Here is a 26643-nt window from a genome sequence, read left to right on the forward strand (position 1 = left end):
GCCGGGCATGTCTTAGGCTGCGGCCCCGCCCAGCGCTCGGCCGGCCGGGCGGGAGGGCCGGGCCGAGCCGAGCCGGGCTGAGCCGGGCCGAGCCGGGGGCCGAGCCGGGGCCCGAGCTGGGGCCGAGCCGGAACCGCAGGTAGGTCGCGCCAGCCCGCGCTTGCCGCGGCGGGGCCTCCAGTCGCCGGCACCTGCGCGCCTTCGGGCCGCAGCCGGCGCGGGGAAGGGACGGAGGGGAGCGAGGTCCCCGTGCGGCTCCGACAAAGGCGCGGGGGTGGGGGCAGCCGGCACACCTGGCCAGGCCGGTCCCCGCCGCCGCGGAGGCGGCCCAGGTCTGCGCCAGGCAGGGAGGGGCTGCCCGGCGCGTGTCTACGCGGCCTGGCCCGGTGCGCGTCTACGCGGCCTGTGGAGGGGGCAGGCCCGGACCTGGGTCCCCGCCCTGGCACCGGCAGGGCCTTGGCCGCCCCCGACCAGCGCTGATTCAGGAGCAGGCGCCGCTCCCTCCCCCTCCAGGCCTGGCGCTCCCGCCGGGCCGCCTCCCGGCCTCCTCCCTCTGTCCCTCCCTCTGTCTTCCTCCTCTCTTCATTTCCCTTCGCCGCCGCCGTCTCCTCGCTGTCCCTGCCACCTCTCGGCCTGTCTCCAGCCTGCCTGCTCCTTCCAGCCGCCAGCCTACTTCGTTGCTGTCCCCAGCCTCTCCGCATCGCTGCCTCCTCTCCTCCTCCCCTCTGGGCTGTGGCCCTTCTGGCTGGGATAGCTGAGGGGACAAGTTTGGGGTGTTTATTATTCTCCCTCCTGGCAACCATGGCCAGGCCAGCCCAGCCCCAAACCCGCGGCAGGCTGCTGGGAACCTCGGGTGACTCCCAGGCCTTTTCAGGATGGGCTGGTGGTGACAGTGTGTGGCCTGTCTCCTGCAGAGCCGCCTGACCAGGCTCTGGGGGCTTGACCTCCCTTTGCTTTAGGCAGAGGCTGTGGCCTCCTCTGGGGGAGGCCCAGTCTGCTGGCCACAGGGAACCAGCAGCAGGTGACAGCAGAGAATGAGACCTAAAGCTGGATGGGGGCTGGGAGACTCTGATGGGGTGGGGGCTCTCTGGAGAGCCCTGTCATCTCCCCCAGCAGGATCAGGGCTTTCTGGGTGGTAGGGTTGTGGAGGCTTTGTATCTGCTGTCTGGGCTCTGGAGACTCTGAAGTTTCACCCTGAGGTCCCCAGTGGTTTCCTCTCTGGAGGCTGGGCTCTACGAAAGGGCAGGGGTCCCAGAATGAGGGGCGTGCTGGTGAACTGAAACTGCCTCCTCCTGGTGCAGACGGTTCTCCCTCTTCCTGCCTTCTGGGCAAGGTGACAGTACACATGGAATGCATGGCCCCTTGGGCATTCAGATGGGTGGAGCATGGTGTTGGTCTTGCACTGCCCACCTGGAATGCAGCTGAGACCTCAGTGAAGAGCTGGGCTTAGCCTCTGGTGTGGGTGTTGGGCTTTGCAGTATAAGGCCTGGGCCCCAAGGGCCAGGGTGACTGGTGTCACCTCGTATGTGTAGACTGTGTGCACTTCCTGGGAGATGTGTGGGGGACCCTGTGTGACTGTTCCCAGCTAGCGATGGCCCCCACCTGTCTAGCTCTGTCCAGGACTGCCAATCCTTCCCAGCTCCTCTGTCCCACCCTCATGTCCACCTCTACACCTCTACTTGCAGTGGCCCTGCCTTTATCTCCACCTGTGCACTCACCAGGGTCCCAGTACTGTCACTTCTGTCCTGGGTTGTTGCCCTCACTTCTTGACCAGTCTCCAGATCACCTTTGGACTTGTCTCCTAATTTCACCTGTTCTCTACATGAAGCAGATTGTGATGTGCAGGGACTCAGAGCCCCAGGGCTGGCCTCCTGGGCAAGGAACCTGTACACTGGGTATAAGCTCCTGCCCAGACCCCGCCTTTGAGTGCATGCTCTGCTCTCAGAGCCACAAGTTCTCCTTCAGCGTCAGCCTAGACGAGGCCACCGCACTTACATTTTGCACTGAGCCGCGATGGAGCCAGTCTTGTGCCCGAGGCCTTCTTGTGTCAGGGCTTCCAGAGAGTACTGCTGGAGAAGTGGGCCCTCTGGCTCAGGTTTCATGTCCTGGGAACCCTGAGGGGTCACTGTGAGGTGCTCCTGCTGGATTAGGTGGACATGTGGGTTCACATACAGGCAGTGTAGCCAGAATTCCATGGACCTTGTCCCCTGGCACCTAGAGAGAAGGGGAATAGGTGGGGCCTGGGGGATGGGGAGGACCTTGGGTGGTCCACAGGTAGGCCTCCAAGGAGAGGCAGGTCATACAAGACAAAGGCAGTGGGATTGAAGGCACGCCTAGGAGGGCTGGGTGGCCTGCTATGCTGAAGCCCAGCAGTTCTGGAATCAACCAGTTTGAGCTTAGATGGGCAGATCTTTGGTGGGCCTCAGGTGTGTACAGGGGTCCAAGGCCCAGACCAGGGAGCCCCACTCTCATGACCACCTCCCTCCAGGGCCAGATAGGCCTCGTCAGCACCAAGATGAGCGTCACGTCATGGTTTCTGGTGAGCAGCAGCGGCACCCGCCACCGGCTACCACGCGAGCTGATCTTTGTGGGACGCGATGAATGTGAGCTCATGTTGCAGGTGAGTGGGGGCTTGGGGCCTCTTTGCCTGGGTCCTTGACCCACAGGAGGGTTCTGGGGCCTCTTGTGGGCAGGTATGGGGGGGCATGAGTGTGCTGTGGGCACAGGCTGGCTTCTGTGTGTCAGGCCCATTTCTTACGGGAAAGTGCCTGGGCTTCCGTTGGATCCTCAAAGCATCAGGGCCAGGAAGGTGATACTGCCCTGTGCAGGCAGAGGGCCGAGGGCTCACCACAGAAGCTGCTGGAAAGAGGGTATTCCATGTCCTCGTTGTCCGCCATCAGAACTATCTGAGGATGGTCCTGGTGGTCTTGTTCCTCTATGTGTCCAGGTGAAAGCTGGGGGCTTCCTAATGGTGCCCCAGGTGGGAAGGGCCTAGTAGGGAGGAGTGCTGGGCAATCAGAAATTCTTCTCTGGATGCCCTGGGTCTCAGAGTCTGGGTTGGCTTCTTGGGGCTTCTGCATGTACCTGTTTGGGAAGGAAGGGCAGTGTTGCCATCCTGGCCTGGGATATCCTTTCCTGAATGAGCTGGGCTCCCTGTAGCCTACCTGCACCCCACCTTTCAGCATGGCACCCGGGCCCTGGCCCCTCCTGGGATCCTCAGAAGGAGAAGAACATCCTATTGGGCAATCTGTCTGTCCAGCTGAGGGGCTGCTGAGGGGGATTTTGCCACCCCCCAGGACGTTTTGGTTTGGCGTGGCCTCCCATGTGCAACCCTGGCTGCCACTGCACTCCCCGGGTGCACCCAGCTCTGTCAGGTGGGCAGGGCCGGGATTGTGGCAGGGTACCCTCACAAGCACATTTACCTGGGCAGCAAATGTTTGTTGACCTCCATCTGGGGAAAGCACTGTCCTAGTGACACTCCATTTGTGTCTGAGTTTGTGTCCCTCTGAATTCACATATAGAAACATGTCTCCAGGGTGATGGTATTGAGAGGCAGGGCCTTTGGTGGGATCAGGACTTGATGGCCTTATGAATGGGATGAGGGTCCTTAAGAAAGCCCGTAGGGGCTTGCCAAGAAAGGACTGAGGCCGACAGGGCCCTTAGTCTCGGGCACCGTGATCTTGGCCCTCCCGCCTCTGGCATCGTGAGTGATGTCTCCGTAGCTTACAAATGCCCAGTCTGCGGTGTCTTGTCCTAGGGCAGAGAGGGCTGAGCCAGACCCTGGCTTCTCAACAAATGTCCTCCCATGTGCCTGGGTCTGCACCTGGCACGCCTCAGGTTGTTCCTTGGGCCCAGACTATTCTCTGCCCTTTACCCTCTTGGTGCCTCTGTAGGTGGTCAGACCATGTCAGCAGCTATGTGCAGGAGCAGCAGGCCAGTGCTTCCCACTGCCCCTGCAGGGGTGTGTCGCTCAAAGACAGCCACAGGGACAGGCAAGGCCGTGTGTGGGACACTCACCTCGAATCATTTTCTTTGCTATGAAGCCATCTGGTGATGACTTTACTCATTGAAAGGCACCAAAACTGTGTAAGATGTGGGGGCTCAGGCTGTCCCCAGCCTTGGAGAGTAGCCCCAGCCTGACCTGCGGGTTGCTCCACAGTGTGGTGTGGAGCTGCATAGCCCTGATTCAGGTGTGATGAGGGTGTGCCCTGCAATTCCCCCTGGTGGCCAGGAGGGCTCTGAGAGGAGCCACAGGGAGCCTGGGGTTCGGGGGACCTAGCCTAGGTGCTCGGTGGCCCCGCCCTGGCGCTGCTTGCTGTTCTTCTTAGGTCCTGGGGTGCCCAGATAGGGCTGAGGCCCAAGTCCTGCTTCTCAGCCTAGGAGTGGCAGAGCCCTGAGCAGGGCAGGACAGTGGTGGCTTCTCAGGTCTCCTTGCCAGGTGGCCCCTCCTGGGTTGCCTGCGTTTCTGCCGCTCCATGTGTGGCCATGTAATGTCTTGCATGGGAGACAGCTTGAGGAGTTGGTGCAGGCATAGGGTGAGTGCCGGCGGCAGCCCTCGGTACCCTGGCAGCTGCCCCTTCCCTGTCCTCACCCCTGTGGCCCTTGCTCGGTCACCCTTCCTCATGCCATTTGGGCCTGGGTCGGGCCAGCCTCCCTTCCTCCTCACGCCCCGCAGAGCCACCTCTGCTGGGAATTTCTTTCCTCCACCAGCAGCCCACCCAGTGTTTCTCCCACCTGAGCCCTGGCCCCCATCCCAGCTGGCTGCAGGCTCCCCAGCTGCCTTCCCTTGACCACCCCTCTGGGCCCTCAGGAGCTGGGTACATGTGGGCATCCCCTTCCCAGTGGCTTTCTGGGACCTGCACTTGAGGGCCCTCAGGCCCCTCTGCTCCTGCTTGTGGCAGGCCATCACATGCTGTCCCGCACCCTCCCTGGCTCTAGTTTCTGGCCCCACTCCACGGCTGCACCAGCGCTCTCAGAGGCCCGCACCTAGGCTCAGCCTGGCCCCTTCTCTTCCACTGTTTCCTGCCCCTCACCCCACACTTGGAGCCCCTGAGTGCTCCTCCCACCCCATTCACAGACAGGAGTCCCAGCCCTCACCCCTGTGCTGGCTTCCCAGGGGACCTGATTCCACTTTTACCTCCCCATGTGGACTCTATCAGTCCCCACCCCAGCCCACTAGCCAGCACCTTCTCGTTGGCTCCCCGAGCGCCCTAGGCCTCCTCTCTGGGCCCAGAAAGTGCTCCTGTGCTGTCCTCTCCAGGCAGGAGCTGGGCACGAACATGTCACCCATCAGTGAGATGTCCCCGCTCACCCCCATATGGGGAGAGGTGCAAAGAAGGCAGCACTGTGGGCAGGACTGGGGCTCCAGGGCTGACCAGGCCCACAGTGTGAGCAGGGAGGATCAACAAGAGTGGCAGAGGGGCCAGGCAGGAGGGCCCCTTCAGGGGAGGAGGATGAGCATGGGGGCTGGGAGGCCTGGGCACACGTGTCTGTGTGTGTGAGTACTCGTATGTCGCGTGTGTGTGTGTGTGTGTGTGTGTGTGTGTGTGTGTGTGTGTTTTGCTAGTTCGTGGGGAAGTGTCTTCTGTCCTCTTGGCCTCCACCATGCTGTCCATGGGCAAGTATGACAGCTGGGACTCGGATAATTGCCTCCTGAACCAGAAACCACAATCAGAGTAGCCTTGGGAGCCCCTGCTGGCAGCAAGTCCAGTCAGCCTACTGCGGGCTCACTGTGGTGACCCTTGGGATGAGCTGGCAGGAGGGTGTGCCTGAACTTCGGGTTGTGACCACCACCAGGGTCAGCACAGCCAGTTCAGGGCTCTCCTCCACAGGGAACATCAGACATAAACTTGGGAGACATATCTTTATTCCATTTTAAAGTGAGTACAAATTGTCAGACCTTTCCTCCAACTCCGGAGCCCCTGGTGGCCTCGCACTCTGGTCTCCGCTGTCAGAGGCCTCCCTTCCTGCAGGCCTGGTTTGGGTGCTTCAGGTCTGAGCCCTGGGCCAGGAGCTGCCTCTCATGGGTGGGCTGGCTTCTAGCCCCTGAGCATGTGGGCTTGGCAGGGTGGGGTCTGGTCTGAGGTGTCGCGCTGGGAGGGAGGTTTCTGGAAGAGGGACACGAGTTCCTGGAACATGTGTGATCTGAGAGGGCCATGGCAGAAGGGTGTCTGGGACGAGGCCCTGGCCAGCAGGAGAGGGTCAGACCTGGGAGTACGTGGGTAGCCCAGCCCAGGTGTGATTGGGGGCTGCTGGGACCCCTGTGTTGAGTCCAGAAACTGGGAACTGGAGGTGGGGGAAGCATCTTTCTGGGAGAGGGGAGGTGTTGGGGACGGGGAGGTGGTGAGCCTGGACAGAGAGTATTATGTGGGCTAAGACCAGGGCCAGGCGAGGGTCTCAATGATGACACTTTCAGAGTCCCCAGAATGGTGTGACCAAAGCCAGATGGTGGACTGGCAGGGAGAGGGCAAGGAGAGGTCCCCAGGGCCTGTGGCTCTCAGGCAAGTCCACTGTTCCTCCAGGCCAGGGACAGTCCCAGAAAGTTTCAGCAGCAGAGTAACAAGATCAGAGTGCTGGCCAGGGCCAGGTGGGGGTGGGGCAGACGGGGGGAGTGGCCAGGGTATGGCCACAGCTTGAGGACTAAGGATGAAGACCAGTGGTGTGTGTGCCCGGGAGTGGCAAGGGGTATGTGGGGCTGGTGCTCCTGGGGGGGCCTGGAGGGTGTCCAGGGAGGCTGGCTTGTGGACAGCAGGCCCATGTGGTCACAGGTTGGGAAGTTCAGGTGGAAGCCCTTCCAGGGCTCAGTCTTCAGCAAACCCAGTGTCTAAGCTGCCCATCCCCTTCACCTCGGGCCAGCAGAGCCCGGAACTGTCCTGGGCACCCTTCAGGTGAGAGCAGGTGGCCTCAGAAGCCCCCAGGCCATACTCTTCCCCATGCGCCTTTCAGACCCTGGCCCAAGGAGGGGCCAGAGCCCAGCTCTCAGGCTCAGGCTTGGCTTTTCTGAGGCGGTGGGTTCCTTCTGAATGTCTAGAGAGCTGGCCTGTATAGATGGCGGGTGGCAGGCAGAGGTGAGCCTCCAGCCCATCCCAGAGCCCTAGGCCTCTGGCTACTAGTGGGCTCCGAGTAGGAACCATGTGCCTGTCTTTCAGGGCTGCCCAGAGGGGCAGTCAAATGGTCTGCGCGTCAGGTACCCACTTTCACCTAGAGGGCTGCGAGGCCCTCCACCCTATGGCCCTCCGCCCTGGGGGAGTAATGCCCAGAGGAAGGAGTGCCAGTGTCCCCCAACCAGTGCCTCCCCTGCTCTTTGCCGGCCACCAGGGCCCGTAGGAGGAGGAAGTACGAGGAGCATCCAAGGCCTTGGGGAACAGGCTGAGGCCAGTGGAGGGAGCAGTGCTGGGAATGCCCCTCAGGCCTGTCCTCTCTAGGGCAGAGACTGGTGCTGGGGGCAGCTTTGGATGAAGAGTCTGGGATGGGAAGAAGTGGGGCTCAGGGGCTCAAGGTCTGACCCCCTCTGCCAGAGTCCTGCTGCTCTGGGGGTGGGTGAGTTGGACCAGGACTGATCCTGAGGCCTCTCAGTGAGGGCACTGGCTGGCAGAGCCACCAACCTCTATTTCCCATGGATGATGTGGGCTGTGCCAAGGGAGGTAACTCAGAGACGGCTGCCCGAGGACCCAGTGCTCCTGGGTCAGTTGTCCCCCACACCCTGCCCACATCCTGAGAAGACAGAGGGCGGAGTGCAGAGTGTGGCTGGGCCCCGCCCTCCTGTGCTCCCTTCTCAGGCTCCCCAGGTCTCTACTGCCAGCACCATCCTTGTGGGCAAATTGGACACCTTGGGGCTTCCGGGTGCTCCCTCCTCAGTGGCAGTGTTTATGGGAGCATGGAGACCAGTCTGTCTAGCTGCAGTGCTGTCTAGGGTCTGCGCTGGCATACCTGCAGGGCTAGACATTAACCCTGGGCCAAACCATGTGACATTGCCTGTGTCCCCCCCCCCCAGCCCCTGCTGTGTTCCCTGGACTCTGACAAGGAAGGAGGCTATGTCCTGGGGGCCTCTAGTGCTTATCTACAGATGGAGCAGGGCAGGTGGAGAGGATCAGGGAGGAGGGGCTCTGCAGTGGCCATAGGTGTGAATGACCAGCTTGGGGGGAGGTCCCACTGGAACACAGGTCCTGGACCACCTTTGTGGCTGGGGGCCATCCTGAAGGGAGGAGGGAGCAGTCGTGCCAGCCTTAATCTCACCACAGGGGCTCTGCAGGCTGACCTCAGTGTCCTGCGGGGGTGCATCCTGGAGCACACACTGTCCTTGATGGTTTCCCAGGGTTGGCTGGTCCTGCTGGCTGGGCCCCAGGCCTGTGGCTTCTCACGTGGGGGAGAGGGTCAGCAGGGATGCAGCCACTACCCAGACACCCACAGCCCCAAGCTGTGCAACGTGATTTGTGGTGTGGGGGTGTGGGGATGCTGGGTGCTGAGACCTGAGACTTGAGACACATGACCTTGTAGACCGGGTGACATGGCCCCTACTGGCAGACCCTAAGTAAATAGAATGTGACCTGTCTCTGCTTCTGTCCTGGTAGGGCATGGGGGCTCAGTTATGGTCTTCCAGTCAAGGCTGACAGCATGAGAGAGCTGGGGTGACTGTCCTTAAGAAAGGTCCTGGGGGCTGGGGATGTGGCTCAAGCGGTGGCGTGGTCGCCTGGCATGCACGGGGCGCTGGGTTCGATCCTCAGTACCACATACAAATAAAATAAAGATGTTGTGTCTACCGAAAACTAAAAAATAAATATTAAAAAATTCTCTCTCTCTCTCTCTCTCTCTCTAAAAGAGAGGGGGGAAGAGGGGTCCTGGGTAGGCTGGTGGCCAGGGAAACTGAGACTCAGGTGGAAGTACCATGTGTATGTTGAGGGGTTTGTGGGCAGGTGCCAGGCCCTGGCCTACCAGGGTGTGGAGGGTGGGTGGCAGCTAGAGGTGGAATTGGGTGACTCTCAGCGTAGGAGTGAGCCTGAGACTCACACGCATATGTGTCTATCACACTGAGACGCTGTGTGCCCTGTGGGGCAAGGCCAGGAGGAGGAGGAGGTCCCTCCCTGAGACAAGTCTCCTGCTCTGCTTCCCTCTGGGTTCTACTGGACGCCCCTGCCTGCCCTCTGAAGAACAGCCTGTCCCAGATGATCACGGGTTCCCATGGGCTCCCACTGCTGAATGGGAGGGGGCATTGGAGAGGGCGTTCCTGGAAGCAGGGCCAGGGGGCAGCAGAAGATAGAAGTGGCCCAGGCATCTTGCCCTAATGCCCTGTGGCCTGTCCTGGTGGCATTAAGGGGTGCCCTCTGCCAGGGGTTGGGGGCTCAGGGGCTAATGTTGGTATTGCTAAAGAGTGCAGGCAGCATGGGGTGCTCCACCCTGGGTGGGCCTGCAGGGGTGCCTCTCCTCTTGAGATGAGGCATCTGAGGCTGTCTCTATGCCTCCCCAGTCACGCAGCGTGGACAAGCAGCATGCCGTCATCAACTATGACCAGGACCGCGACGAGCACTGGGTGAAGGACCTGGGCAGCCTCAATGGGGTAAGTGTGGTGGACTCTGCAGTGGCGCTCCCCGTAGCCCTAGCACCACCCCCTACTCCTGCTCTGACCATGCACTTCAGCTCTAGCCCCTCCCCTCTACCTTGGCCCCACTCTTCAGTTCTGGCCTCTCCCTTCAGCTCTGGCCCTGCCTCATCTCCTGTCCTTGGCCCCTCCCCTCAGCTCTGCCCCCTTTCTTCATTTCCTAGCTTGGCCCCACCCTCATTCCCTAGTCTATTCCCAGCCTCCTGCTCCTCTAGGGAGGAATCCTCCTCTCTGCTAGAGGCCAGAAGGGCTTTCCCTGGCTGGGACTTGATCTCCAGGGGTGGCGTGGCTTTTTCCCGGTGAGTGGACACCTCAGGTGATAGAGGAGACAGGGCTGGGAAGTGTACCTCCATGGAAGGACCCATGCCCAAGTGCCCTCTCTGGGTATGGGAGTTCTGTGACCTTCCCTTCTGTGAGTTGTCACTGGCAGGAGCAGGGAGGTGGCCAGGAGGGAGACCCTGGTTGCAGGAGTCGGGAGGGTTGGCTGAGAGGAGCCCAGTGTGTGGAGTGGAAAAACAGGGCCGCAGATGTCGATCCTGGAGGTAACTGTTGGGATCTCTGTTTTAATGGACGTGGGCCATCCTAGGATGCTATTTCAATGAGAGAACAAGCCATCAGGGTGCATCCTTTTCCCACCCATGCAGTTGTGAATCGGGATCCCACCATGGCCTCAGGCCCTCCCTACACTGTGAGCCTCCTACAAGCACGAGTCCTACCCTTTGTAGCCGCTCAACATGCTCCCAGCAAGGGGGCCTCAGGTCCAACTGGGGTCTGCCTCGGGCCCCTCCCCTTAAGTCCACTCATCAGATGGGGCAGCCCACCTGTACAGGGCTGCATGAATAACAGGTGTTCCTCTGTTACCTGCATGGGCTTGAGAGGGCCCCCCGAGTGCTGACCTGATCTGCACTCCTGGGCCCTGGAGGGCCAGCTACCTGACTGGGCTCTAATGTCACAGAGCTGTAGGCTGTCTGTGGCACCCTGAGGTCAGCCAGGGACACAGGTCAGCAGGGAGGGTCTGCAGAGCCTCAGCAGCTGTCCCTGGCTGACCTCACAGCTCAGAGCACTGCCCCGTTCCTCTACAGACATTTGTGAATGATGTGCGCATCCCAGATCAGAAGTATGTCACGCTGAAGCTCAATGATGTCATCCGCTTTGGCTACGATATCCTTTTCCTGAGAAACTCCCCTCCTCTGGACTTCTCCTTCCAGAACCAGAATCACAGTTCGTCCCGGAACTGTGTAGGGGCCTTAACATTCATAGCCAGGTCCTGGCGACTCAAGAGCACCGTGCCCATGGCTGGGCTCCACCTCCTATTGGGGACCCAGGGAGCTCCCGTCCCTGTCTAGGCCTTTGCCAGCCTACTTGCTGAGCCCGAGGTCACATAGGGCTGGGGATCAAGTAACCACTCCTTGGAACCAGGGTCCTGGTTTGACCGCAAGCTCTTCAGGCTGGATGTCCTGTGCTCTGAGCATGTGGGACATGGTGAGGGAGCTCTGGCTGGGCTTGAGTGGGCCCACTCACCCTGGGCATGCTCTGGGTGCACGTCCTCCCAGCTCTCTCTGCTCTGTGTTCTCTTTAACGTAAGTCCACATTCTAACATGTACGTGCTAGAGCGTGTGCAGCACCGTGTTCCTGAGGAGGCACTCAAGGTTAGTGCCCGTGAGCCCAGGACTGAGCAGGTCCAGTCCTGGACTCCTTGGCCGTGAGACCTTAACCCCATCCCCCCCCGTCTCTGCCTCCTCTGCCTTATCTCCCTGGCATACATTCGCCAGGCCCAGATCCTGGTTGTGGATCCCATGAATCAGTCTGACCTGTCCTGCCCTGCCAGAGAGCCCAGTCTGGCAGGTGAGGAAGTAGCCACTACTCTCCAGGCGTATGCAGTAGCAGATGGGGAGCAGCTGGAGAGGGAGTGGTGGGGTAAGGCTGAGCCATCAGCCTGCCGCCATCATGATGCTTGGCTCTGTGGCTCAGAGGACAGGCCTCTAAGGCTGGGTAGGTGGCCAAGAGCCCAGGGAGGGGCTGCTGAGGTCACCCGTTGGAACAGATGTCTCACTGGGAGCAGAGTACACCAATGGTGGGGCAAGAAACTGGACCCCTGTGGCCGCCCAGGGCCCACCAGCATCTTGGGTATGAGAAGGGTCCTGTGGAGGCTAGGAGCAGGAGGGCAAGAGGAGGCACACGTGTGGAGGCCACAGGAGCACCTTCTGAGCAGGTGCCCTTGAGTATGCTGGGTCATGTGTGCAGAGCCCTCATTGGGACCTGGGGGAGCCACAGGAGGCAGGTGTCCCCTCTGCCCTTGCTTGTTTGTGTGGGAGCACAGGTGTGTGGGAACCTGCTTAGAGCTCAGCGAGGAGCCCAGTGGGTGGACCATCCTCAGCCTGTTTTTCAAATGACCGTGGGCAGCATGGGGTCGCACAGCCAGAGCAGCAGGGCCTGTGAGCCCACTCTGCCAGTATGCATGTGTCTCTGGTCCCCAACCTTGAGGACTCCTGTGCTTAAAACCCTGCCACCTGGACCTGTTTCTGGTGGGGCCTGGAGATGGCAGTGTCCAGACACTCTGTGCTGGTGTCCATAACTGCCACCTCCCATCAGAGCAAACCCCATCTGCCCCTCAAAGCTCTGTGGCCTGAGGTGTGGATCCTTAGCTGCCTAAATGGGCAGGTCTCATGCTCTGTCCAAGTGGGAGGGAGAGGCTGGGTCCACCCTGGGTGGCTGTATCCCAATGTTGGTGCCCACCCCTCACCCCTGCCGGCCTGCCCGTAGCATGAGAAGTACACCAGCCAGCTGCAGGTGAGCGTCAAGGGCCCAGCACCCAAGAAAGGCGAGGCACTGCCCGAGCACACACCCTACTGCGAGTCCTTGCATCCCAGGCCGGAGAAGGGGGACCGGAGACCTGGAGCAGGTAGGCCTTGGGCTGGTGATGAACAGGGACAAGGTGGACCATCCTCATGTCCCATCTACCATGCACCCACAATATTTCCTCCACCTAGTGACTATCCTCACACTATGTTCCTCTCCCACAGCTCCCCCATCATGTCCTGTCCTTCCCCACTGTACCCCATCTCCCCCAAAGTGTACCTCCTCCCCTCCCTGCATGCCCCTGCACCCCAGCTTGCACACTTAGGGCACACCTTGCCTGCTTGTGCACGGGCTCAGGTGCCCTTACATACCTGCACCCTCACTCTGTACACACCTGCCCTGGCACACCACATCCCAGATTCTGCAGTTGGTGGGCCACCAACTGGCCACCCGTGTGGTCTCAGGCAGGTCAGAGGCAGGCAGAATGTGGATGCTGAAGGCTAAACTGCCCAGCATCAGACATCTGGACACAATTCTGCACCACAGAGCCACCGGGGGCTGGGGGCCTCCACCACAAAACCTGGTTGTGTCTTGCGTGGGATGGTAGCTGCCACCCAGCTCTGGGTGTGCACAGGGGGAGGGCGTAGCACTGGGAGGCCTGAGAGCACCTGGCTGGGTGTGTGGGGTGTGCGGGGTGGAGATGGAAGGGCGTGTGTCCAGGGACTCTGCCTGTCCTCCCCCAGCCTCAGCCTGCACATCTGCAGCAAGGAGCTGCGAGCAGCCAGTGTCCGGCTCGGGGGCAGCTGCACACCTTTTGCTTTCTGGAGCCCAGCCCAAGCTTGTCTTTTGGAACTGGGAAGGTTTCCAGAAAGTTATCTGAGCCGTCTGGAGTACCTGCCTGCGTCTAGGCTGTGAATACACACAGCTGGTGACAGTGGCTCAGAGCAGTCAGCTGGGCAGGAAGGTGGTTCAGCCCTGAGGGGCAGTAGAGGGTCTGGGCCAGATACCAGGGAAGGGCTGCCCTGAAGCAGATGTGTGCTGCTGTGCTGGGTCAAGGAAGGTCCTGGGGAGGGGTGCTTGCCCAGGGAGGTTCACCACAGGAGCACGGGGTACTGGACGGTGGCCTGGCCTCCAGACCCTCTGCTACCTCGCAGCCACTATGCTGATGGTGGAACAAGTGCAAGCAGGAATTAGAAAGCCAGAGTTCACATGAGCTGTGATTTGAACCTCGGAGGCCAGTGTTCAGACAAAAACAGTGCTCCAAAGCACCCAGGTGCCACGTGGGCCTGGGTGACCAGCCGTCTACAGAGCATTCGTGGCCAGAAGAGGGTGTTGGGCAGGCTCCAGGAGCAGAGGGCCAGCCAGGGCTGACCAGATTGCCTGCCCCAGGGATGGGCTGTGGAGGACTATACCCCTAGGGAGAGTTCCTGCATGGCTACTCCCAAGGAGGCTCAGGCAGGGATAAGGCCCTGCAGGCAGTTGTCCCTCCCCAGGCATGTGGCTCAGAGCAGGGAGCTGCCAGCAGGGTCTTCAGCAGCACAGTCTGAGCCAGGAGGTGATGCCAGGGCCCGCTCCAGAGCCCCGCCTGTCCCCCAGCTCCAGTCCCAGAGTTTTCAACTCCCCCCACAGAGGCAGTGGCCTACCGCACGCCCCTCTATGGGCAGCCCTCCTGGTGGGGTGAGGACGACAGTGGCACGACACCTGAGGACCGGCGCCAAGAGGAACCCTGCCCAGGTGGGCCCCACACTGGCACATGCCTCCCCACTCCCAGGGGTGCGGGGTGGGGACGGCTGGGCCCTGTGGGGAGACGGGCATGGTGGCAGAGGGTGGCTGCCCTGAGGCCTGGTCTGAGAACATTGCTTCCCCAGAGCGTCCCAAGGAGGCGGCCCAGCGGGATGGAGAGCTGGATGGCTTCCGTGTGCCTGTGGAGCCCCAGGGCTACTCGCTCCGGCGGGAGCCCAGCTACTTCGAGATCCCCACGAAGGAGGCCCTGCAGCCCACACGGCCCCCAGAGACGCCTGTGCACGAGGTGCCCACGAAGGACGAGGAGGGGGGTGGGGGCGCGGCCCCTGTGGTGCAGAGCCACGCCTCCTTCACCATTGAGTTCGACGCCGGCAGCCCCGGCAAGCTGAAGATCAAGGATCACATCACCAAGTTCTCCCTGCGGCAGCGAAGGCCGCCCAGCAAGGAGCCCACGCCTGTGGAGGCCGTCTCGGCGGAGACCAAGGTGGCCGACTGGCTGGTGCAGAATGACCCCAGCCTACTGCGCCGGCCCGGCCCCGGGGATGACCGCCACAGCACCAAGAGTGACCTGCCCATCCACACCCGCACCCTGAAGGGTGAGTGCTGCCCAGGGGCTAGCGGGTGGGGGCTGTGGGTGGCCGCACGTCCACCATGCCAGTGGTGGTTTCACTGATGAGTTCCCGAGAACCACAGGCCTGAGGGGCAGGGTCCTGCATGTGGGGTGCCCTGCCCTGCCCTTCCCCACATGAGACCACGTGTGATGGCTCACCTCTGTCCAGGGCAGCGAGGCTTCTGGGCTGAGTGCTGTCTCCTGATGTGTTGGCCCCCCCAGGCCACAAGCATGAGGACGGCACGCAGAGCGACTCCGAGGACCCCTTGGGGAAGGCGGCCACGGGGGCCGGGGCCACCGCCGAGGGCTCCGGGGAGCAGGTGCGGCTGCAGAGGCAGATCAAGCGGGACCCGCAGGAACTGCTGCACAACCAGCAGGCCTTTGTCATCGAGTTCTTTGACGAGGACACGCCCCGCAAGAAGCGCTCTCAGTCCTTCACACACACGCCTGCCGGGGAGCCCAAGCCCGACAGGCGCCGAGGCCCGGGCACTGCCGACAGGGAGCGCCCGGGTGCTCCCACCCGCACGGCAGGCAGCGGCTCGGGACCACAGAGGGCCAGCTCACTCAAACGGGAGAAGACTGAGGAGCGGCTGGGCAGCACCTCGCCCGCCCCCCGGGCACCTGCCCGCCCCTTCGGCAGCGTGGGGCGCCGCTCCCGCCTGGCCCAGGACTTCATGGCCCAGTGTCTGCGGGAGAGCTCCCCATCCGCCAGACCTGGCCCCGAGAAGGTGCCCCCAGTGCTGCCTGGCCCCCTGACACCCCGAGGGGCCAGCCCCGTGGGACCCCCAACACCCCCACCACCTCCCACAGACCCCCAGCTCACCAAGGCACGCAGACAGGAAGAGGAGGACAGCCTCAGCGATGCGGGCACCTACACCATCGAGACAGAGGCCCAGGACAGGGAGGTGGAGGAGGCCCGCAAAATGATTGACCAGGTGCCATAGCAGCTAGGAGAGTGCCCATGGGGTGCGGGCGGAGGACACTCCCACTGGTCTGCTCCAGGCCTCTGGCCCCATGCCTGGTCCAGCTGGGTGGAGGGGCTCCAGGAGGCCTCATAGCAGCCCTGTCCAGCTTCTTACCTGACTGGAGCTGGGCCCATTTCCCACTTGACATGTCCAGCTATATCCTGCCCTGTCCCCTCCAGTAGGAGTGGGACCAGGCACCTCTGACCCTCAGTGCTGTCTTGCAGGTATTTGGGGTATTCGAGTCTCCCGAACTCTCCAGGGTGTCAGCGGCCACCTTTCGCCCAGTCATCAAAGGGGACAGAGAGGAGTCCAGTGATGAGGGTGTGGCCCAGCGCATGGCATTGCTGCAGGAGTTTGCCTCCCGGCCACCAGGCTTGGCACCCCAGGTGGAGCACCAGGTGTGAGCCCAGGTGGCCCTCCAGAGAGGGCCTGGGGCCCGAGGTCAGCAGGCCTCTGATTAGGGCAGGCTCCCAGGGCAGTTGGGCTGGGCTCTGGCATGGAGGACTCAGGGCCAGGTGCTGAGGCCAAGCTGAGTTGGGTACCAGGGGCATGGGATGCCTTAGACTGGACAGATGGAGCCAAGGATCAGGGCACAGCCACAGCTGCTGACCAGAGCTGAACCCTGACTCCCGACTCTGCCCCTCTGGCAGAGCTTGCCCAGTGGGTATTCATGATGGGCTCACACAGGCCCAGGTGAGACCGTGGGAGTGGGGTCACCTTGCTGTCTGTGCCTGGGGGTGCATGTGGCAGGTGCAGGTAGCACAAGTGGATACCCTCCTGGCTCTTGGCCTCCAGATGTGTGCTGCCCATGCTGTGGACACATACTCCTGCCCTTCTTTCTGCAGGGCCTCCTGGTTCCGGGCTCTCCTGGGGCTCAGAAGTGGGTGTCTCGCTGGGCCAGCCTGGCCGACAGCTACTCAGACCCAGGTCTGCCAGGTACGTGACCCAGGGAGGCCATGGGGGTGGAGGCCAGGTCAGGACAGCCTCAGGCCACCGGCCACATTCTTGGTTTGCCTTGTCCTGGGCTAGAGCAGGGTGGGGCCGCATGCTCAGGGCTGCAGACCTGCAGGCGCTCTAACCTGCTGTCCTTTTGCCTTGCAGACGACGGCCCTGGGCCCAGGGCTGGAGAAGCCGAGGGGCCCCTGCCTGCACGCACGCGGCGACTGCTCCCACGGCTACCCGGCGACAGGGCTGCCAGTCCTGCAGGTCACGAGGCTGCCAGAAGGAGTGGGCCCGGGCCACCCGACCTGGGCAGAGAGCCGGCCAGCTACCCCGTGGGACAGGAGGACCTGGAGCCCGACAGCCTGAGTGATGCCAGCGGGTCGGACGGGGTCCCAGAGCCAGGCGCGGAGCAGATGGAGGGGAGGCGCAGAGGCCCCCGGGAGGGGCCAGCTGGGGCACGGCGCTCACCCAGGACTCCTGGGGAGCCGGCCCCCACATCTTTCTTCATTGGAGGCCAGAGCAGGGAGGCTACTTCCTCCCAGAAGCCGTACTTGGCTCCTGGGGAGGTGCAGGGCCCTGGTCGGGCAGCCCAGACCAGCCCCCCAGCCAGCGATGGCCTCTATGTCAGTACCAGTGGGAGGATGGTCATCCAGCTGCGCACTGGGCCGTCCCCAGAGCCCCACAGCCCCTGCCTGCCCGCTCCCAAGGAAGCCGTGGCCTTTGTGCGGCAGGAAAGCTTCACCAAGGAGCCGGCCAGCAGCTGCCCTGCACCTGGCAAGCTCCCGCATATCTCCAGTCACCCCCTCCTGCAGGACCTGGCTGCAGCCCGGGCCTCACGCATGGACTGCCACTCGCAGGACACCCAGCTGATCTTGAAGGAGACCGAGTCAGCCCTGGCCGCCCTGGAGGCACGATTGCTCTCCAAGTCTGCAGAGGAAGAGGGTGAGGGGGACAGCACCCCCAGGCCCCCAGAGGACTCCTTGTCTGGGGACTCAGATGTGGACACGGCCAGCACCGTCAGCCTGCTCAGTGGCAAGAATGGACCCAGTCCAACAACCCCCCAGCCCCGAGGGCGACAGGAGAAGCTGCCTTCCCCACCAGCAGTGCCAGACCCTGGGGGTGCCACCCAGAGCAGCACCCGGGAACAGCTGTCCGAGAAGCAGCAGCACCCACCAGGCCCAGCAGACCTGGGCTGCGGGGAGCCCCCAAGACGCCTGGCTGCACGGCGGGGCCATGGGCCCCGAGGTTCCCTGGACTGGCCTGATGATGAGCGGGGCTCTGGCCTCACCCACCCACCCAGCTCAGACTTGGTCATCTCCAACCATGAGACCCTGGAGGCCACTGGGGCAGGTCGGCCAGGACCTCGTCGGAAGCCAGTGGCCCCCCCGCCATCGCCCGCTTCTCGGGAAGAGCAGAACCGCAGCTCCACCAGTGCCCAGAAGGTACATCAGGCACTGACCCGCTCCAACAGCCTGTCCACCCCCCGGCCCACTCGGGCCTCCCGCCTGAGACGAGCCCGACTGGGGGACACCTCAGACACCGAGGCCATGGACAGTGATCGGGGGCCCCTGGCCAATCCCGAGCTGGCCAGCCGGCCAGCTCCTGAGCAGACCAAGAAGCTGTCGCGCTTGGACATCCTGGCCATGCCCCGGAAGCGGGCAGGCTCCTTCACAGGGCCCAGCGACTCTGAGACAGCCCCGGCCCGCGCAGGCTTTTCCGGCCGCAGTGTCGAGCTGTACTCCACCAGCCGCAAGCCCACCATGGCCGAAGCCCGCGCCGCTGCCAGGAAGGCCGCCGCCACTGCCACCGCCACCACTGCGGGCTCCCGCCAGCCCTTCAGCCGGGCTCGCCCAGGCAGCGCCAGATACTCTTCCAGTGAGTGTGGGTGGTGGGCTGGCGAGCGGGCCGGGACCAGGGTGGCCTCCAGCGCCTGCACACCTCCCGCACGTCTGCCTGCCCCGTGGCAGCCAGGGGAGCCCTTGCTCCCAGAGCTGGAGGTTGGGTTGCCGACTTGCAGTGTCCCTGCTGCCCCCATGCAGGCAGATGACTCTGACCTCCTTGGGGACAGGGACACATCCCACTCCCCACTGGGCCCAGGCGCTGGCCCTGCCACTCTTCTTACGCTGTAGCTGAGTCCTCCTGTGACTCCTGAGCCACCCACCACAGGGCCTGGGGACTGGGGGGCGGGGGGGGGTGCTCTCCATGGTCCTCTGCTCCCCGTGCTGCTGTGACTGAAGCCCAGGGGAGAGCGCTGGGTTCTTGTGCCGTTGGTGGGAGGCTCTCTGACAGCCTTCTGAGCCCACAGACCTCTCCGCCAGGGAAGGCTGGGTCAGACCCCATGAGAGACCCACCCTGCACCCGAGGCCCATGTGTCCAGTGACAGGCGACAGTGGCCGCTGGAGCTGCTGCCCACCTGCGCTGACAGGGTCCTCACACACACAGCCTGCCCTCTCCTGACCTGCCAAGGGAGCTGTGCTCATGGAGTAGATTGGTTTGAGGCTGAGGAGCTGCAGCTCTGCCCTTGCTCTGACCGCACTGCCCTGCCCAGGGCTGGCCCACCTGCCCCCACTACCTGCCACCCACCCATGGCTGTTGGGTGCACTGGCAGGAAGTCTGCTTGGCAGAACCCACTGTCACTGCATGCCACACCTCCATGCTCCCAGGCATTCAGGCGCCCAGCCCAGCCACGGAGCCTGTGTGTTGGAAGCTGCTTCAGAGCCTCAGCTCAGGGCTAGGTCAAGAGCCAGGACCCTGCCCACGGGCGTGCCTGGACTCACCCTGTGCCCTAACCCCCTGTGTGGCTGACCCTCAGGCGAGGTCCACCCCCATTTTCCATGTCGGCTCAGCACCTTTCCCTGCTGTCCTGGACTGGTTCCTATCTCATCAGGGATAGATGTCACTTGGGTCACTGAGGTGGACTTGGGAGTACCTGGCCACTCAGCCCACGTGTTCTCTGGGCAGGTGGTGGCTGGTGGTGTCCTGTGGTCCCCACAGCTCAGCGACTGCTGGTGCTCTGCTGAAGGGCTTCTGGGATGGGCACCAGCTGCAGGCACCTGCAGTCTGGGGACTCAAGGGCCCCAGGGTGCATGGGTGCTGAGCTCGCTCTGTTCTGTTCTTGCTCCTGAACCAACCCACTCACCCAAGACGCGCGTCGCCGGCAGCAGGGCTCGGACTACACGTCCACCTCCGAGGAGGAGTACGGCTCCCACCACGGCTCCCCCAGACACTCGCGCTCCCACGCCTCAACAGCCACGCAGACCCCCCGGGCCAGTGGTGCTGGCCGTGCTCGCCCCCGGGCCCCTGGCCTGCGGGACACTGATGACGAGGAGGAGCCTGACCCCTATGGTTTCATCGTGCAGACAGCAGAGATCGCGGAGATAGCCAGGTGAGTGGCCGAGAGCGGCAGGGGCTGGGCTGGGGCCCTCCTCCTGGCCCCAGGTAGATGTGGAGAATGCTTGGACGGGCAGTGGATGAATGAGATCTGCCCACGAGGATCAGGGACCCCAGGAACAAGGCGGTACCCCAGTGTTTCTATTAGAAATGAGCTTCCTCACATGGACATTCAGCAGCTGTCGGTCTCCAGCCCAGATGATGGGAGGACGGTGTGGGGAGATAAGTGGAGTGGACATGGTCTCCCCTGAGCAGTGGTCATGCCACAAAGGCTGGGCCTCAAAGGTTCATGGAGGGACAGGTGAGGTCCTGGACCTAGGTGGATGCCATGTATTTTGTTGATGCTCAGCCTGAGAGCCCCTGAGGCACCCCGAAGTTGACGAGAGGCAGGTGGCCCTCCAGAGAGTGACCCACAAGAAGATGGGGGACACAGGCATGTTGGCAGGGATGGCAACTGAAGCCACTGTGGAGTAGGTGTGTTGGGAGCTGTGGAGAGAGGAGGGCTGGGGCAGAGCTGTCCCTTGGATACCCACGGTGTGCGGGTGATGCCACCTGAGCAGAGCATGGGGGCTGTGTGGCCACCCAGAAGAGAGGTGTGGTCCCTGGATGGAGGCACTGTGCCTGGGCGAGGCGAAGGGGCGGCGGATCCTGAGTGCCAGTGTGCCCCTGGGCAGAGAGGGCCCACAGCAGCAGACAAGGCACGTCCCCCACGTCAGAGGGACATCCTTCTATGTTCTTGTCATGTAGGAGGTGGAACCAGTGAGGGGTCCCAGTCCTGGTGGGCAGCATGGGGAGGCTGATCAGACAGAGCCCAGCTTGGAGCATGGGCCAGAGGCAGTGCTGTTCACAGAGGGGCAGGTAGTGGACACCCTGTGACAGCTGGGGACAGAGACCTGGTCCTCCATGGGTCCCAGGACCAGGATGTGGCCCCAGCTAAGGCCATGTGGGTGGTAGGGCCAGGGAACAGCGTCCACCCCCAGCAGGTCTCTGCCCCCTCCAGCTGCCTAGGTGCCTTGCTGGGGCATGCCTGTTGCCCTCTCCAGGGTGCAGGGAGTTTCGCTGCTCCCTGGCCGCTGCCTGCAGAAAGGCCCCTGGCCTCCAGGCTCTGCCCCCACCCTCTGCCCCGCTCTCCCCCAGGGTGTTAGGAACCCAGGTTCTAGTTGCCTTGGCGGTCCACCCTTTCCCTGCCTCAGCTCTCCTGCCTGCAGGGGTGGTCCTGTGCCCCACACACCCTGTGGCTGAGTCACACCCACACCCAGCAGCCACCATGCCCAGTCCTGCCCAGGAGCAGGGGGTGGCACTGCCCTCCTCTTGGCAGACCCACCCTGTCCCTCCCCAGGGCAGTGGTGAGTGGAACCTCCTGGTGGGGCTCTGGCCCATTCCATTGCTGCTATGGCTAGTTGGACATGGCTTGGGGCCAGAGTGGGGGGTTGCATATCCCAGGCCCCTGTCCCCTATCCAGTGCCACGTCAACGTGGCAGGGTCCCACCTGTGCCTGGAGGAAGTGCACTACCAGGTGGGGCAACCTCGAGGCTCGTGGGCTCCTGCTGCCCCTTCCCCATGGTGGGAGTTTCCATGAGGACCCCCACAGACCTGTCCTTCCTGCCGGCTGCAGGCTAAGCCAGACCCTGGTGAAGGACGTGGCTATTTTGGCCCAGGAGATCCATGACGTAGCTGGAGACGGTGACTCGCTGGGCTCACCAGGGCCCACCCGCAGTCCTTCTCTTGGGAATGTGCCCAGCACCCCCGCCTCAACCATCTCCGCCCGTGAGGAGGTAAGCCCTGGCTTCCTGGGTGCCTGTGCCAGGGACAGTACCTGCTACCAAGGCAGAGGGCTGTTGTCACTCCCCAGTCCTGCACACCCTGAGCTCTGACCCTCTGGGCTGACCCCCTGCCATCCCCCCCAAGAGGCCATGGCCTGGGGAGGCCAGCACACCTGAAGCTCAGCTGCCCCATCCAAGGGAGCAGAGCCCCTCATGCTCTCTGCCTGTTGTAGCAGAGGGGCCGCTCCTTCCACCCCTTGGTGGTTGCCCTCCGCCAGGCGTGCCAATGCTGCCCGCCCTGCCCCTCTGCAGCTGGTGCAGCGCATCCCAGAGGCCAGCCTCAACTTCCAGAAGGTGCCACCTGGCTCCATGAACTCTCGGGACTTCGACCAGAACATGAACGACAACCGAGAGGGTGCCCTGGCCAACAAGACGCGGCCTCGGAGCCGCGAGGAGGTGCGGGTCCCCTCCTGCCCCACCACCATGCTCGCGGGATCTTGGCCGGCTGTCTAGGTGCAAGGAGTGAGCAGGGCCACCTGGGCACTGCTGGGCCATGCTAATGCCCGGTCTTCCCAGGTGATCTTCGATAACCTGATGCTGAATCCTGTGTCCCAGCTGTCACATGCCATCCGTGAGAACACAGAGCATCTTGCTGAGAAGATGAAGTGAGTCCGGCCCTCAGGCAGGTGCTGATGTGGTAGGTGGGCGAGACCCTGTCGAGCCATGGCCTGCAGGGCCCCATGGTGCGCTTGCACACCTGAACCCGGCCCCACGTGGCAAGCAGAACCTGGGCTCGGAGAACCCCACCTCCTCCCTCCCTAGTCCCTCAGTGTTCTGCACGAAGATGGGGACCACAGCACCAGCAGCCTGGCCCTCCTTATGCTCTGGGGCCCAGGAATGGGTCACGTGAGAAGGAGAGGTCTGGGAGGTGTCATGCCCAGGTCCCCTGCATCCTCATTCTGTCCTGTCCCTCCCCTGGAAGGATCCTGTTCCAGAACACGGGCCGGGCATGGGAGGACCTGGAGGCCAGGATCAACGCCGAGAATGAGGTGCCCATCTTGAAGACGTCAAACAAGGTGAGGCTGGGTGGGCAGGGTCAGGGCGGGACCCGCTTAGGCCTGGCAGGGGATGCCGCAGTGGTCCTGCTCCACCCACCCACTGTTTCTTCCCCCAGGAGATCAGCTCCATCCTGAAGGAACTGCGGAGAGTGCAGAAGCAGCTGGAAGGTAGGTGTGGCCCAGCCCTGGGGCAGGTGAGGGGGAGGCTGCTGGGCCACCCTGCTGCTGGACCCTCTGTGGCCTGACCCTCCTGACCTCCAACCTGCAGTCATCAATGCCATCGTGGACCCCACTGGGAACCTGGACCTGCTCACGGGAAACAGAATTTGCACAAGCTCGGGGCAGCCCGGGCTCGGGAAGGGCTGGACAGCAGCCCAGAGCCCGTCCACGCCCACCTCAGTGGAGACCTTGTTGCCAGCCCTGCCCCTAAGGAGCTTCCCACAGCGGGCCAACTGTGGGCCCCCCGGCCTCCCGGAGCCTGCCTTCCTCCCCGATGCAGAGAGGTTCCTGATCTAGGCCCAGGCCAGGAGGGCCAGGCCAGCCTCCCTGTGCGCATGTGTCCTGCACCTGCCCACCCACCTCTTGTCCCACCTGCCCGAACTCGGGCAGTTCTCTGTGAAAAACCCCACATGTGCCATAACCCCATGGGCAAGCACCTCCCACGCCCAGGCCCCCTCAGCCCCAGCCAGCACCCCAACCTCATCCAGCCTCCAATGGCTGCCCCTACCCCCACAAGCCTCCTGGCCCAGTGTCTGGTGTGGCCACTGCCAAGAGCAAGCCCTGCAGGACACATACCCACCCCTCATCACTGTTTTTTTTTTTTGTTCTTAGCTTTAAAGAAAAATGTAGTTTGTGCCATTGCAGGGAGGTCCCACCGGGTGACCACAATGCTACCCTCAGCCTGTCAGGGCCCTGCCTGGACTCACTGGGAGGCTCTGAACTGTTGCCACCCTGTGTGCTGGGCATGGGTCATTCAGTGCCAGACGTGGAGCTTGGGAGGGCTCGGGCATGTTCCCACTCCTGTCCAGGAGGGAGAGGACTTGCCCTGGTGGCTCTACCTGCCCCAGTCAGCAGCCTGGGCAGGTGAGCAACCCTGGAGGTGTTTGAGGCAGAAAGCCCACAACTCTAAGCTTCTGGTGCCAACATAACTGCCAAACCCATGGAGCTTCAGGCTGCCCCAGGGAGACGGCCCACGTGTGGGCAGGTGGCATAAGCTGGCCTGTGGACCCGGGTGCAGAGTTGTGGAGACAGTGTCCGTCTAGAGCCAGCCCAGGTCCGCCGGCACACTGACTGCAAAGAGCGGCAGAGGTCATCTCAGGCAGGGACCTGGACTTCTAGGGGACCTGGGGGTGGGCACATGGGCGCACAGCTCCCGGGTGAGGTGAGCGCAAGACCAAAGGGGCTGGGAAGCAGGTTCCCCGAAGCTCCCTGGTTGGTGGTCTGGACAACATGGCTGCCTCTCGCTCCCCTGTCCTCCCTGTGCTGTGGCATTAAGTCAGTCCTCCGTAGCAGGCTCCTGCTGCCTGACCCAGGGTGGGGAGCATGGGCGGGCCCAGGAAGGTTGTGCTTTCTCAGGATCCTTCAGCTGGGAGCATGCGGGGGAGCAGAACCTGCTCCCCTGCTGCAGCGGTGGCCATTTCTGGGGCCACCAAGCCAAAGAGCCTGTTGGCTGTGGTAGGGTGGGGCGTGCCCCGGGATCAGATGGTGGCTGTGCCTGCGCTGCTCTTGGTGTCAGTGCAGGCGTGGGACCCTGGTGGGCCCTCCACTGTGGGAGGTGGCTGCAGGCCACGGTTATGGGCTCCCTGTTTACAGATAGCTGGCGTGGAGTCCAGTGCAGGGCCCTGCACACCCGTGCCCTGGCCCACCTCATGTTTATGTGTGTGTACGTGTGTGTGTGTTTGTGTGTGTGTGTGTGTGTGTGTGCAGGGAGGCTGGGGGATCCCGCCTGGCCCTGTCCCCAGAGCCCACTGTCCATTTGGAGGAGGTGCTAGTCCAGCCTGCCCGGGTGCCGCCCACCCCTGCATGCCCCTCCCAGCTGCCCACATCCTGTTTCCCAGAATCAAGCCGTGGCCACTTGCCTTGTCCAAGACTTATCCACCCTCACCCCTGCTCACTGCTGTACAATTCTTTTTATGCACAAATTGGTGTCCCCACCCCCACACGAGTCCCTGTGTTCCTCCCCTCCAACCTCTGACCTGGGATTAGTACCTACCTGCCTGGCTTCTTGGAGGTATGGCTGTACACTGTTCTCAGGTGGTCTCGTGGGTGTCTTTCAGAAAATGGTTATTTTATATGATTTGTCATGCAGTTCTAATAAATCATTCTTGTATCACGTGGCAGCACACCAGTGTCTGCTGCCTTGGTCTGCTTCTCCATCCGCGGTCTTGGGGTGGGGTGCTGCCTGGGACCCAGCTAGTTTCCTCATGGGGTCAAACGTTCCTTTTGACCCCCAGACCCTTGTGGCTGCAATTCAAAGATGTTGCCACCAGGTGGCGGCCTAGGCAAGAAAGCCAGGCAGATGGTCCCTCCTAAGGAGAGAAGGTATTTTATCTTAGCCGTGACAGGGCATTCAAAAACACTCTTCCACAGTACCCCTGAGCTGTGTGAAAATAGGCAGCAGGTGCCAGCACCCTGTGCCAGGAGTCCCTGCCACCACAGTTCTTTCCCCTGACCTACGTCACGGGGTGCCTGCAGCTCTGGGGCTTCAAGCCTGAGGGTATCACTGTCCCCACCACCTTGATCCTAGAAGGCCCCTGCTGTGCAAGTGGCTGCTGGCTGGGCATCTGCAGGATGCAGCCCTGGAGCCTGGGGAGTAGCCAAGGCAGTGGTCAGTGGTCAGGCTTCTTGGTGCCGAGCACATGCTGTGGCCCCCTCAAGCCCACCCCCTTCACTGGAACCTGCCCAGCTGCCAGGCCCGTCTCCTGAATCTTGAGACAGTCCCCATTGGCAGCTGCCCATAGTGGCTCAGGAACAGGCCCCACTTCTGTGGCAGACACCCCAGCCTGGCAGCTTCACGGAGGAGGAAGCTAGGCCAGCTGGGGGCCCCGAGGTCTGCATCGGAGTGGATCATGTGGGCCCTACAGTCCACAACCCTTCCTGGAGGCCTGAGCAGACCACCCAGCAACCAGAGGCTGCAGGAGGTGGAGGCCAGGGGCCTGACACTCAGGTCCCTGTCCTACGGAGCCAGGGCTTGTCTTCCTCATCTTCCTGGATGGGTGGCTGAACTCAGGGTAGTGAGGAGGTAGACCTGCCACACAGAGTGGCCTGGCCTGGTGGGGAGTGAGTTGGGGGGTACAGGAGAGGAAATGGGGAGGGGAGGCTGGGGCCTGCAGTAGGCCAGGGCTGGGGGCAGGGGGCCACGGTGCTCAACCTTCTGGATCACCTGGCCTAGAGGTGCGTGGCTGGACGGCAGCAGCCCCAGTGGTGAGGTGAGCTCCCACTGGCTGGGGACGCATTTGGGGAACTAGATGTGGGGCTTGGGCAAGACCCCAGTAGAGACAGAGGTGGAAGGTCAGTGGCTCTGAGCCTGTGTGGGCTTCAGTTCATTTGCAGAAATGAATAAAAGCCCTAACGTGTACCTGCATGCTGGCACCTGCCACTGATTTTCCTGTTCTAAAGAAACTGATCTCCAGAAAGCGCCAGACCCGTGGTTTTCCATGCAAAAACTAGTGACCTTTCTTTCTCAGAGAAAACTTCCAGAAAAATATATTCTAAGAAATAATGGCCCAACCATGGAGGGGCACTGATTAAAAACCTCCAGACCAACAAGCACCTAGCA

At 62.5% G+C, this 26643-nt stretch overlaps 1 protein-coding gene across 3 annotated transcripts; it reads left to right on the top strand.

The window, feature by feature from the left end:
• Nucleotides 1–25207, top strand: Cep170b (centrosomal protein 170B). Of its 3 annotated transcripts, none has more exons than XM_078051045.1 (19): nucleotides 1–139; nucleotides 2489–2620; nucleotides 9464–9553; nucleotides 10678–10756; nucleotides 11186–11244; nucleotides 12359–12497; nucleotides 14024–14128; nucleotides 14263–14733; nucleotides 14970–15682; nucleotides 15937–16098; nucleotides 16558–16648; nucleotides 16814–18529; nucleotides 19799–20039; nucleotides 21660–21819; nucleotides 22120–22263; nucleotides 22384–22472; nucleotides 22790–22883; nucleotides 22982–23033; nucleotides 23134–25207. In XM_078051045.1, exons 2-19 carry the CDS (start codon nucleotides 2516–2518, stop codon nucleotides 23379–23381), a joined length of 4758 nt encoding a protein of 1585 aa, XP_077907171.1. In that variant the 5' UTR covers nucleotides 1–139; nucleotides 2489–2515; the 3' UTR covers nucleotides 23382–25207. The 3 variants fall into 3 exon arrangements, with proteins under 3 accessions (XP_077907171.1, XP_077907172.1, XP_077907170.1); XM_078051044.1 differs by having other exon boundaries at nucleotides 2–139; nucleotides 15937–16110; XM_078051046.1 differs by lacking the exon at nucleotides 15937–16098.
• The last annotated feature ends 1436 nt before the right edge of the window (nucleotides 25208–26643 follow it).

Source organism: Ictidomys tridecemlineatus, chromosome 5, assembly GCF_052094955.1.
Source record: "Ictidomys tridecemlineatus isolate mIctTri1 chromosome 5, mIctTri1.hap1, whole genome shotgun sequence".
In the NCBI taxonomy this organism is placed as follows: Eukaryota; Metazoa; Chordata; class Mammalia; order Rodentia; family Sciuridae; genus Ictidomys; species Ictidomys tridecemlineatus.

Coding starts and splice junctions, on each gene's coding strand:
- Cep170b (XM_078051044.1), top strand. CDS start 2,516: ATGAGCGTCACGTCATGGTTTCTGGTGAGCAGCAGCGGCACCCGCCAC. Junction 10,757..11,185: donor TGTCATCCGCTTTGGCTACG/ATATCCTTTTCC, acceptor ACGTAAGTCCAC/ATTCTAACATGTACGTGCTA. Junction 21,820..22,119: donor CCATCTCCGCCCGTGAGGAG/GTAAGCCCTGGC, acceptor GCCCCTCTGCAG/CTGGTGCAGCGCATCCCAGA.